Here is a 14480-nt window from a genome sequence, read left to right on the forward strand (position 1 = left end):
ACCTGCTTTAAGTGTGGTCGAGAGGGTCACTATTCTAACAAGTGTACTTCGCAACCCCCTAGTGTCAGCCGACCACCATCTGTTATCAGTGTGGAAGACCAGGCCACATGAGGAGGGAATGCCCAGGGAACAAACCAGCAGCTTCAGGAGCAAATATAGCTGCTTCTAATAAGCCACCAACTGCGAGGACTTTCAACATGACAGTCCAGGATGCTATGAAAGACTCAGATGTGATAGCAGGTACCCTTTCTCTAAATTCAGTCAGTGCAAACATTTTATTTGATTCGGGAGCAACTAAATTTTTTATATCAAAGGACTTTACACGTAAATTAAGACTTAAGGCTGAACCCTTGATAGAACCCTTACAAGTAGAAATAGCCAATCATGAAGTTATTCCTGTTAACCAGATTCACCCCGCCTGTGAGATAGGCATAGGGGAACAATCTTTTAGTGTTGATCTGATTCCTTTTAAATTAGGGGAGTTTGATGTAATTTTGGGAATGGACTGGCTATCTAGCAATGATGCTCAGATAGACTGTAAGGGGAAGAAAGTTAAGTTGAATATCCCAGGAAAGAAAGAAGTCATATTTAGAGGAAAGAGGCAGACGCAGAAATTTTTGACTATGGCCCAGACCAAAAGGATGCTACGAAAAGGAAATGAGGCTTACCTAGCCTATGTGGTGGACATGCAGAAGGAGGTACCCAACTTACAAGATATTCCGATAGTCAACGAATTTGAAGATGTATTCCCACAAGACCTTCCGGGATTACCACCCGATAGAGTGATTGAATTTGCTATTGAGTTGGCCCTAGGGACGGCGCCAGTTTCAAAAGCACCTTACCGGTTAGCCCCGTTAGAAATGAAGGAATTAGCTACTCAATTGCAGGAACTCTTGGATAAGGGTATGATAAGACCCAGTGTGTCTCCGTGGGGAGCACCAGTGTTATTTGTTAAGAAGAAGGATGGGAGCATGAGGCTGTGCATCGACTATCGAGAGTTGAACAAGTTAACCATAAAGAACAGGTAACCGTTACCTAGAATCGACGATCTGTTCGACCAGCTAAAGGATGCTGTTTATTTTTCCAAGATTGACCTGAGAACTGGATATCACCAACTAAAGATTAAACCCGAAGATATTTCCAAGACCGCGTTTCGTACCAGGTATGGGCACTATGAGTTCTTGGTAATGTCCTTTGGATTAACCAACGCCTCAGCGGCTTTCATGGATTTAATGAACAGAGTATTTAAGAAGTACTTGGACAAGTGTGTGATAGTTTTTATCAATGATATTTTAATCTACTCAAGGACTGAGGCAGAACATGCAGAGCATTTGAGGATAGCTCTAGGAATACTCAAAGAGGAACAATTATTTGCCAAATTCTCGAAGTGTGAATTCTGGTGGAATGAAGTACAGTTTTTAGGACATGTGATCAATAAAGAAGGAGTATTGGTCGACCCCTCCAAGATAGAGGCGGTCTCAAATTGGGAAAGGCCAACCATACCCACAGAGGTAAGAAGTTTCATAGGATTGGCCGGCTACTATCGTAGATTTGTACAGGACTTTGCGAAGATCGCAGCCCCTTTGACACGACTTACTCGTAAGACAGAGAAGTTTGTATGGATGGAAAAATGCGAGAACAGTTTTCAGGAATTAAAGAAAAGGTTGGTAACGGCCCCGGTGTTGGCATTGCCAAACAGAAAAGGAGATTTTGTGATATATAGTGACACGTCGCACAAAGGATTAGGGTGTGTGCTTATGCAGCACGGTAAGGTGATTGCGTATGCGTCGAGACAACTGAAGGAATACGAGATTAGATATCCTACTCATGACCTTGAGCTCGCGGCAATAGTTTTTGCCTTAAAAATTTGGAGGCACTACTTGTATGGAGAGAAGTGCGAGATTTTCAAAGACCATAAGAGCCTCAAGTACATATTTACGCAGAAAGAGCTCAATATGCGCCAGAGGAGATGGTTAGAACTAATCAAGGACTATGATTGTGAGATTCTCTATCATCCAGGGAAAGACAATGTGGTGGCTGACACCCTTAGCAAGAAGGAAAGACTCAAAATGATAATGACTTCGGAGGAATTGATAAAGGATTTCGAGAGAATGGAAATAGAAGTAAAGGTAACCAGAACCGGAATTGAGAAACTGTTTGAGATCTCGATGCAGCCAGAGTTATTGGAAAAGATCATATTGTGCCAAGAGAAAGTAATGAATGAAGGCAGAGAGTCAATGACTGGAGAAGAGATCCATAATGAGAAAGATGATAAAGGGATAATGAGGTACTCTCACCGGATTTGGGTTCCGAACGTTCAAGAGCTTAAAGACGAGATTTTGGATGACAACCATAGTTCAAGATATTCCATTCACCCGGGAAGCACCAAGATGTATAGGGATTTGAAGGAGTATTACTGGTGGCCCAACATGAAGAGGGACGTAGCAGAATGGGTAAGCAAATGTTTGACTTGCCAAAGAGTAAAGGCAGAGCACCGAAGACCCAGTGGACTTTTACGACCCCTGGAGATTCCCGAATGGAAATGGGAATAGATAGCCATGGATTTTGTTGTCGGTTTACCAAGGACGAAAGCCAACCATGATGCCATATGGATGATTATAGACCGACTGACAAAGTCAGCTTATTTCATTCCTATCAATGAGAGATACATAGTCGATAGACTGGTGGACATTTACCTTAAGGAAATAGTGACGCGACATGGAGTCCCAGTGTCCATTGTCTCAGACCGAGACCCCAGGTTCAACTCCAGATTTTGGAGGAGCTTTCAAGAATGTGCGGGGACCAAGTTAAATATGAGTACCGCTTACCATCCCCAGACGGATGGGCAGAGTGAAAGGACCATCCAGACACTAGAAGATATGTTGAGAGTCTATGCAATAGACTTTAAAGGAAGTTGGGATGATCACTTATCGTTGATCGAGTTTTCTTATAACAATAGCTTTCATGCTAGTATCGGAATGCCGCCTTATGAGGCCCTGTACGGAAGAAGGTGTCGATCTCCCTTATACTGGGATGAAGTAGGAGAGCGGAAGATGCTCGGACCCGAAGTGGTCCAAAGGACCAAAGACATAGTGGATCTCATCAGAGGACAGCTGGCAGCAGCCCAAGACAGACAAAAGAAATATGCAGACCTAGCCCGAAAGGACAAGGAGTATGAAGTAGGGGACTTAGTACTACTAAAAGTATCCCCGTGGAAGGGGTTAATGAGGTTCAGAAAGAAAGGGAAACTAAGCCCAAGATACATTGGACCTTTTGAGATACTAAGACGGATTGGGAAGTTGGCTTACGAGCTAGCCTTACCCCCGAACCTACAACAAGTTCATAATGTGTTCCATGTGTCAATGCTAAGGAAGTATCATCGGGATGCCAGGCACATAGTGGAGTACGAGCAGGTGGATATGCAACCAGATCTGACTTACGTGGAAATACCAGTAAAGATTATGGATAAGAATGAGCAGGTGCTTCGGAACAAAGTAATCAAGCTAGTCAGAGTGCTATGGCAGAATCACAATATGGAAGAATCGAATTGGGAACTAGAGAGCGCAATGCTAGAAAAGTACCCCCATTTATTTTCTAGTTGATTCCGGGACGGAATCCTTTTAAGGAGGGGAGACTGTAATAACCCCAAAATTTTGAACTTTTTATAACCCTTATGAATAGTGTTTTTGCTGATATTGCTGAATAAGAAAATTTTTCATGCCACACTATGTAGGGGTTCTTTTATTATTATTCTGAGATCTTATTAGTACTCTATATGATATATAAGTGTATGTAAAGATCGTCAGAATCCAAATTCAAACACTTTGATTTTTCCCGAAAATCCACCAGATACCGAAAGAATTGAGTATAAGGTAATAGGATAAAAAGGATTTAAATTCAAGGATTATAAGAGAGAATCATAAAAGGAATATAATGTATTGAGAAAGGTTAAGGAAACCCAAGTAATAAGATCCCGGGTATGATCCCTCAAATGATAAACGAAAACGAAAGTTAAGCGAACCGTATAACAGATCAGCGGTCATTAGCCAAGTAATTAGAAGCTAATCAAAGAGATTAGTGAGGATGATGTCATCAAACCAATAAGAAGAGGACAAGCATGTGAAGATGACATAGGGTTGATGACCTAAGCATGACCAAAGAGAAGTGTGTTGTTGGTTTATTAAGAACCACACAAAAATCACCATGGTTAAAAGGTAAATAATTAAAACAAAAGCCAAAAACAACCAACCAACAAATAATTTCACCAAAACACAAGTTGACTTCACTTTTCTTCAAGAAAAGCTCTCGGCCTCTTTTCCATTTCAAGAAGAAAAAAACCAAAATCCAAGTTCCAAGCTTCATTAATTAGTGAGGTAATTATCTAAGACTCCTTATGCATAAATATAGCTATCCTATAAGTTTAAGCTTCAAATTCGTTCACAATCTCTTCCTAAAATTCATGGAAGAAGAGGGTGAATAGTGTTTTTCAAGAACTTAAAATTTTGTTCTTGAGTTTTTGTTTAGATTAAGCTTGGGTAAGGACTTTCAAGGGTGATTCCAAGCTAATTAGTTACTCCTACTCACCAAGAAAGGTATAATATCAAACCCTAGCCCTACTTTAGTATATTTAGAGCTTTTGTGTTTAGTATGGTTCATGAGAAGATTTATTATTGAGTATTTAGAGATGTGTTGGTTTTGTGATGTGTTTGGAGTTGTAAAACTTGTTGATTAGTTAAAGAACTTAAGTAAAGCTTTTAGTTCATGATGGGAAGTAGCAGACCCAGCGCAAGCACGTGGGAAGCGTCCCGCGTCTTCCCGTTGATGTTGTAGCTGCTATAGCTGCAGAGGTAGATTTATTGGTAGATCAGGCATTCTACTTTTGGGAACTAAATATTGTATAATTATAACTTGTGGCTGATAATGGCAATTAACTGTAAACTTATCAAGTAATCATAGTGGGTTGTAATAACTTTTAAATTGTGGATTCAAGAACTTGTACTTATTTCAATTTCATCTCTGAGACTATAACGGGTTGTGGTGTGTGTTAGTGTGGGGTCACAGCATGAGGTTATTTATTATTAATTAAGTTAAGTGATATTGTGGAAAGAAAGACCGTGACGACCCGGATCCCCGACCCCGGATCTGGGGGTGTTACAGGACCTAACAACATTTCTAATCCCACTTTCTCGCAATAGAGGGAACCCACACTTATGTCCACGCAGGGCTTCACAAGATAACATTCCCCTACTAGCATGATAACTATTAACATAGAAAAGCTCAATCAATGGTAGATGATTACCTCAGTTTCCTTTTAGATCCAAAATATATACTCTCAACATATCTTATATTGTCTGAATTGTCTTTTCACTTTGACCCTTCGTCTACGGATGAAAGGCGATGCTCATTTTCAGCTTAGTTTCCAAACATTCGAACACCTCTTACTCCTTTCTATCAGTTAAGGCTGGAAAGTAATCTCAAATCTTCACTTCTTATCACCTTCAGGTATTCGAACTCCAACTTTCACTCTTTCCAATTCTTTTACTAATTCCTTAGTAATCTTAATCACATTCCATCCTTCTTTTCTACTCAAGACATCTGTCCCTAAATGGACCTTGCTTGGTTGGTAGTTACTCTAACAATCGTGGCTCATAATCAATTTTGACCATAATTTCATATTTTTGAAGTTTAGTATACAATTGCTACTTTTCAACCCTTCACATACATCTCTTCAGGTGTTCAACTTGGCCTTCTTTAGTCCTTAAATGGGCAAGGATGTTATCAATAAATACAATTACAACTTACTCGAGCACTCATTGTACACTACGTCCATATAATCCTATAGAGGACTGTTACATTTATCAATTCAAATAACATCACCGAAACCTCGTAATGTCTTTATCTTATTCTGAACAAGGTCTTTAGTATGACCTCAGGCTTAACTCTTAACTGACGGTAACCTGCTCTTGGTCAACCTTCAAGGACCAACACGCTCCTTTAATTGAATCCTATAAATAGTCAATTCTATGCAGGGATTATCTATCCCATTCGTCAACTTTTTGAACTTCTAATAATCAGTACATAACTGCATATATTTATCATTTTCTTCTTTTCCATAAACCACATCAGTGCACCATACAGAACACATTTTGTCTCATTTTTCCTTTTTTCCCACAATCTTGAAGTTTCCTTAACTAACCACTTGATTCATACCGACCATATGATACGGGGCTTTTGACACCAGCCCGACTCTGTACAATAACCGATGAGAGATTCAATCTCATACTCTGAGGTAATCATGGTAAGTCATCGGGTGAAACCTTTGGGATTTCATTTGCTGGTTGAACTTATTCCAACTTAGGTGCTTCCTTCTTGATAGCCACGACATGCGCTAATTATGCCTTACATTCTTGCTTATGCCCCCAGATACTCATCCTAATATTAACTTCCGTAAACATTACAATTTGCTTCTTCCGGAAATCAATCATTTCCCTATGACACACACCCAACCTATTCCTAAAATTATATCAATCTCTTTTATCTTGAAAGGTGATAGGTCAGTCGTACAAGAATTTTCTAATATTTCTAGGGTATTTGGGATAGGACTGATTTACCGGTACTTTGCCTCGATCAACCACTTCTATAATTTAGGGTTCATTTAAAAACTCCAACATTAACTTCATACTACACGTAATTAACTTAAACACTCTATTGCCACTCAATACCTTAACATGTATGAAATTAAGGAAGGATGCATCTGGTTCCTTATCAGGGTCTTGAGCAGTGGACCTTTTCCTCCTATTATAAGTCTTAGCTTTGGGTGTACAGGATATCAGACCTTTTGATGCACTACCTCCTATGATATCTCGAAAAACACTTCTACAGTTCTTGACAATATGTCCCACCTTGCCACACTCATAGCTTGTGACTCTTGAATTTTCTACTTTACTATCTAACACATAGTGTCCTTTCTGTCCATACCTGAAACATTCAACATTTGCTTTATATACTCCACCATGCCTTTTTACCATATTGTTTACATTTTGATATATACAAGCGACCTGACCGACTTAATTTGGTTAGGACTGATTGAGATGTTACTAGGCCCGTTCAAAGAAAATTTTGTCCTTTACCTTCTTTATCCCTATTCCTTCCAAACTATTTATGAGACTTCTGGATAGGTCCTTCCTGACCTGGCATTTCTCCTACATGATCTATTTTTCACTTCCTATCTCCTTTTCTCGAGCGGCTAGCTTCTAATCAATCTCAATTACTAAGGAGGCCTAAACTACAGAAGGATAGGCCTTGAGTTGCAATGCCACAACTTCACTGCGAATTTCAAGCTTCAATCCTTGTTGAAACCTCTTTGCCTTCAGAGTTTCTATACTTACGTATTTAGGAACTAATCGGTCCAATATTGTAAACTCGGCCTTATACTCCAACACACTTCTTCCACCTTGTTTCAATTCTAAAGATTCAACTTCCAACTGATTCCATAGATAATCTGGGAAATACTTCTCCAAGAATAATTCTGTAAATCTTGTCCAAGGAACAAGACCTTCTTCTTCCAATGCACGAGTGGATTCCCACCAATAATTTGCTTTATTCTTAAGATAGTAGCTAGCATAATCGGTCTTAAGATCATCACTTACTTGCGTAAGGGTAAATACCTTTTCCATTTCCTTAAGCCAATTTCTGGTGACAATAGGATCCACTCGACCTTTAAACTCCCGGGGCTTAGCAGATTGAAAGAACTTAAAACTAGTAGTTTGGTTTAGCTCTCCTTGTTGATGTTGTTACTGCTGAATCTGTTGGATTAACTGCAACTGTTGTTGCTGCTGCTGGCGCAACAAGTCTAGAATTTTGTTTATAACTGGACCCTCCGCCAAACTACTACTATTTTCTTTAGACTGGGTAGCTTTCTTAGGTGGCATTTTCCTGAAGTATAACAGGGAATTTATTCAAAAACATAACGAGAATGTATAACAAAAATATCACCGTTCAAACGGTGCACCTGTGTCAGGAAAATGCTGCCCAATCAAAATACCCATGTCTTTATTCTTAGGATCCATTTATAAAAGATATCTAGATTAGTAACACTAGCAACAATAGCAACGGTAATGGTAGCAGAATCAACAACTGCGCATAAAACTAGAATATAAAGGTACTAAACATTATAGCATGCCCTCTCAATATAACAACAACTGTGCAATCTTCCAGCACCATTAAATTAACAAATTCCATATACCGCAAAGCTAGACGGGCTATACTAGGCACCACCCAAAAAGGGTAAACTGGTAAGTCAAGTTAAACTTAAGAATCACAGTAATGGCTAACGTACTAGTCTGAGTTCCCATCAACCATCCCTCCCAAGGCAACTTCTTATCTCTTACAATTGACCCATCTTCCACAGAGTCAACTTTTCTAAAACTGCAACCTTCAATATCGAATCATGGATCCTCACTACTATTTTCATTTCTAAAGTAGCAACCCGATGTAAAACTTCTATTCCTCCAGACGGTCAACTCTTGTTTACTTTCAATAACCAGGACTGTCTAATTACAAAAGCTACTGACAATTCATTGCATCGGGACTTCAAATGAAATTTCAAAGTCAAGGAATTAATGATACAGGGAGGACAAGAGAAGAAGACATAGGTATGACTGAGAGTAACCATACAAGTACATAAGATGGCCAGTCCTAGTAACGCATATCTTACAACACATACATCGGTGGCGTCCCACCAGACCCTTTGTCACACAGACAAATAGTCAAATCATATGCATTGTTTACCCCAGTCAACCGTTAGAATCACCGAGGAAAGAAATAATGTTTAAAAGGAAATTCAAAAATAGGAAGGGAAAATCTGATTTATAATAAAATCAACAAGACCTTAAGTTGCTTAACTCGAGCTTTAACTTTCTTACGTAAAAACAAGCAACTTATAAAAAGGTAAACAATTACTTTGGAAACACAATGCATTTCAAGAAAGGCGTGAAAGGTTCAAGATTATACAACAGTGATGATCCCCATACTTCACAAAACTTGGCTGTCATAGCAGCCACTGACTATTATCATACTATCCAAACTCACCAAGGTCACACACTCGGTCCAATCACATTCCTTGACATAGAAAATGCGATATTTAGAAATAACGTTGGCATCTCTCCAGCTGACACATCAAGGGTCCGCTCAGAAGCTGAATTCTCTCAATCAGACTCATTTTCTCGAGAGGAACGCTAGAAATCTCTATTGTACCTTACCAATAATACGTATACGAAGGAGACATACTCTAAGCTAAGGCAGTTCCAGCCAATTCTCAATAGACGTCAGGGTTACGCCCTCGAACCCTCGACCGAACTCTTAGACTCGCTCCTGTGATTGAGTTGCTGACTTCTACCTTTATATAAACCTTCCTGCACTCTTTTAAATCTACTCCTAACCTAAATCAGAGACTCAAACCTGTAGCTCTGATACCAACTGTGACGGCCTCAACCCCGGGGTCAGGAGTTGACGTCACCAACAATATTAATAAACATCATATAATCCAAATCACTGATTATACATAACCACGACCCCTTTACCAAGACCTTTTCCAGGTTTAAGTATGATTTAGTTTACAACTATTGCAACACCGGCTTACAATAAACCATCCTGACGCAACTAACTTAATACAGCAACTCAATAGACCATCTTTGGTCCAACACCACTACCTCAGAGGAGCCTAACATGGAAGAAACTGGAAATCTGCCCTCACTACCACGGAAGAAACTCCTAGGCATCTGCAATACATATATAAGATATTCTGCAAGGGTGAGCAATCAATTGCTCAACAGTACCACTATATGAATAACTAGTAAAATGGTTTAAGTTAAAGCAGTTATAGGAACAAAATTCATAACTTGTTAGAAAATAAGTAAAATATGTATAAACTGGATATCAAAACTAGCATGCCCTGTAAAACAAAATTAATAGTCGTGTGCTGTGTATAACTACCAGAGTTCAATTTTTAGCATGTTATTTTCATTTTCAATACCACTGTTCCATTACAGGAACCATAAATCATCTGTCCCGTTATGGGGACCACAAAACCATTTGTTCCGTTACTGGAACCACAAAACCATCTATTCCATTACGGGAACCACAAAACCATCTGTTCAGTTACGGGAACCACTAAATCAAAATTAGATATATAATTGGATGAATCCTAGGGAATGCTGATCAGTCTATCCCACCACAACCTGTTCCGGAACTCAGAGACTAGCTAGGTCTCTGTCACGCTGGACTAAGCGGTTTAAATAAGGCGCGCAACCGACTTAGCCACTTACGCAAACCCGCTGGGCCGTTACGGGCCTCTTATGCAACCATCCAATATCTGATCCGTTTTTATCCAGTTTCCAAAACCACTTATACTTTTCTCTTTTTTAAAATAATTATATCACAACACACTTTCCAAAACCTTTCCAGTTTTAATCACAATCTAGAGATAGGCATTTTCAGAAGTCACTTTTCCCCCAAAATGTAAGTTAATAAAACATATTTAAACATGGGGGATACGTAACTTAAACGTTATGTTCCAGTACGTAAATTAAATAAACAATTATTCATATATACTGAACTGTAAAAGATTCGTTCAGGGGTACTTGCCTTGCAGAGCTTATAACTATCACTGACTAATTTTGGATTGACTCGGATGCTCGACTTTATCTCCTTACTATCAGACTATCCTGGATCCGACTTTGATGCTCAAGTCCTTCGCTTGGAACCTTGCTGAGCTTGTCGACTGATCACTAGGTTATCTTTGGTTCTATATCAACTTGCAGGTCTTCCGACTTGACCGAAATAAATCGAGAGTAAGACGGACAGAATCAACAGGGAAACGGAGAAAAGAAAAGAAGAACAGAAGAAGGAGACGAGTAAGAGATACAGAGGGAAAGAGAGGTTTGAGAGATTATTCTGAGAGAGCAAAGGACAGGGAGACTATGTGATGCTGTCGCCCCCAAATGAAAATGGGGAGAATGAAAAATAAGCACAAAAAAATTTACTCCTGCCACGTATCAACCACAGGGACACGTATTACTTTAAAAAAGTAGGATGTAAACACATATCTGTCTTGCTTTTACTAAAATTCTGGTTCGTTTTCTGGAAAAATAACTAATCAGTTGCACATCGCGATGCATCAAAAAATTACACTTTTTGTACCAAAATTTTCAAAATATTCTGGAGTTAATTAAATAAAAGTTTTAAATTTTTTGTATAATTCATGAATTAAATATGGTTTTTTACAAATAAATGCAATTTAAAAATCATACATGGCTAAATAACTGATGAAATCTTAATTTCTAAATTTTATAAAATCTCAAAAATAATTATTGTAATTATAAAACCATAAAAATAATTTTATAGACAATCCAAATATTTATGGAAAATAAAACTACAAAAAAATTACTTTTAAAAGTGAAACAAAATCATACAACCCAATAATGAACCACACAATTCAATCCCATACACTAGTAATCACATATACTTAATAACAAAACAATAACCCGCTGACAGATGTAATAACCCCAATTTTTGGGAATTTTTGAAACCCTTATGAATAGTGTTTTTGCTGAATGAGAAAACTTTTCATGCCACGCTATGTAGGGGTTCTGTTATTGATCTTATGGGATATTATTAGTACTCTATGTGGTATATAAGTGTATGTAAAGATCGTCAGAATCCAATTCCGAACACTTTGATTTTTCCCGGAAATCCACAATATACGGAGAGAATTGAGTATAAGGTAACAGGATAAAAAGGATTTAAATTAAAGGATTATAAGAGAGGATCATAAAAGGAATATAATATATTGAGAAAGGTTAAGGGAACCTAAGTAATAAGATCCCGGGTATGATCCCTCAAACGATAAACGAGAACGAAAGATAAGCGAACCGTAAAACAAATAAGTGACCAAGAGACAAGCTTGTACAAGAAGCCAGGGATTGTGACATCATCAAACCACAAGGTGTGGACAAGTGGGAGCATAATGACATGTGCAAGGTGACACAAGCATGACATAGGGAAGGAGGAGGTGTGGTTGGTTTATAACCACACAAAAAAAAAGGTTAATTAAGTCATTAACCAAAAACAACACAAAAATCAATCAACCAAGCAAATCATTTCATTTTCATCAAACAAAACACAAAAATATCATTCTTCCCAAGCTAGCTCTCGGCCCATTTCTTAAAATTTGAAGATCCAAGCTCCACCACTTATTATTTAGCAAGGTAATTATCCTAGCTTCTCCTAGTTAAGTTACATACTTCCTATAAGTTTAAGCTTCTAATTCCAAGCCAATCTTTTTCTATAAATCAAGGAAGAAGATGGTGAATAGTAACCTTCAAGAAATAACTTTAGTTTTCTTGGATTTTTATGAAAGATTAAGGTTATACAAGCAAGGATCAAGGTTCTTTTAGGCATTCAAAGCTCTTGGGTTGTGTTAGGAAGCTTCAAGGAGGTATAAACAACTTTCACCTTTAACTTATAGTTTGAACTTTGAGTTTTGATGAGTTTATGGATGGATTAATGTCTATATAGAAATATCCATGTATGTATAGCAAGATCCATGTATGTTAGATAGTTGGGTTGGATTTGTGGTGATTTTGGATATGAATCTTGGTTAATGGTTAATGAATCTTAAGTTATGGATTAGTAGATCATGTTTGTGGTTGAATAAGTTGGAAAACCTTGAGATTATGAACTGACTTTGCCTTGATATAAGTTGTGTTTGATGTATTGATGATGGTTGGGTGGTTTGTAGTGAATTGGTAAAGAATTGGAGTGGTATAAATATTGGTAATCGCGTAAACATAGCCGTCGTAATGTCCGATTTTCTTTGGACTGTTTTTGTGCATAGCATTAGGACCCGAGAACCCCCTGCTAGATTGTGACCACTGCCATGTTTAGATAGCTCATGTTACGAGCTTCGTTTTGATATGTAGTTCGTTCGATTCCGATTTACGGTTTAGGAGAAACGACCGTTTCAAGTAACGGCGTTTCGCGAACGAAACTTTTTCCCTCGCCTTACTTTGAAATGTAGGTTAAAGACCAAAAAGGGTTAATTAATGCATGAAACATTTATGGTAAGTGTTTTAGGCAGTTGGTAAGTAACTCGCGAAGGAATCGCTTTAAAACTCGTAAAGGTTAAATTATTAAAAATGGTGGAGCCGAGGGTACCCGAGTGACTTAAGCGAATCAGTGAGCGCAAAACAAGCGTTAGAGTCTAAGTTAGTTAAAGTATAGATTCACAAGTGACTTTGGTTTAATTCCAACTTACTTGTTGTTTATAGGTTACCAGACTCGTCCCGAGCCATTCGTAACCCCCAGTCGCTCAGGCAAGTATTCTATCCGATACACTGTTGTTGTGATGTAAATGTATGCATATGCATTATCTTGTGATATTGCATGATTGTTATTAGCAAATTTTTGCGATATATTGTAGCATGTGATATGGTATATATGCATGCCTGTTTTATATTCTTGAAATATATATCTGTTGGTTATTTGATAATACCTATGCTAGAGGATAGTTGTATCTTGCATATACCCTTAGTATAGGGACCCAAAGGTGAAAATATTTTCTAAAACCGGGAGTCGAGGATCCCGAGTAGATTTTATATGGATATGGATATATATATATATATTTATATATATATATGGTTATAGTTTTCCAAACTATTAATCGAATAAGGTTTATTCGATAACTTTAAACTTCATTTTATTATTGAATATTATTTCGAATATTATTCGAGGGCTTATGACTCTTTTATTTATTTATCTGAATATTATTTGAATATTCATTCGAGGGCTTATGACTCTTTTATTTATTTATTTGAATATTATTTGAATATTCATTCGAGGGCTTATGACTCTTTTATATATTATTATTGAATATTATTTGAATATTCATTCGAAGGCTTATGACTCTTTTATATTATTTATGAATATTATTTGAATATTCATTTGAGGATCTATGACTCCGATTATGTGCTGTAATATATTCTTTATTTTATTAAAGAATAAGGTGTAAATAATCAAACTTATTTTCGGTTATTCAAATAAAGATAATACTTTTATATAAGTATATCTTTGGTTATTTAATATTCGTTTTAAGTATAAGTTTTAAAACTTCTACTTCAATTATTTTTATAAAGATTATTCTTTATGGGAATATTATTAAAATAATAATATTCAGTCATTTTCTAAAATATTCTGGGGACTGATTTACTTCATTAAATCAGCCTTACTCCAAACACTCTTTAAAGTGTTTTCGAGTCTTCAAAATGATTTTTAAAAGTCAGAGCGGATCCCAAAACTCATTTTTATATTTAAGGTCTTCCTTTTAAGGGGATTTAAATACTCGCTCAAAACCTGGGGAATCCGGCTCTGTGGTGTATTTTATATTCGCAACAAGGTTGCAGATTTGGTAAATGAATTGATTA

General features: G+C 37.5%; 1 protein-coding gene across 1 annotated transcript; it reads right to left on the reverse strand.

Moving 5' to 3' along the window:
• Nucleotides 1–7280: 7280 nt before the first annotated feature.
• On the reverse strand, nucleotides 7281–7676 carry LOC141685793 (uncharacterized). Its single transcript, XM_074490879.1, has one exon. It carries the CDS (start codon nucleotides 7674–7676, stop codon nucleotides 7281–7283), a length of 396 nt encoding a protein of 131 aa, XP_074346980.1.
• Between the last annotated feature and the right edge of the window lie 6804 nt (nucleotides 7677–14480).

The sequence above is a fragment of the Apium graveolens genome, chromosome 9 (assembly GCF_009905375.1).
Source record: "Apium graveolens cultivar Ventura chromosome 9, ASM990537v1, whole genome shotgun sequence".
In the NCBI taxonomy this organism is placed as follows: domain Eukaryota; kingdom Viridiplantae; phylum Streptophyta; class Magnoliopsida; order Apiales; family Apiaceae; genus Apium; species Apium graveolens.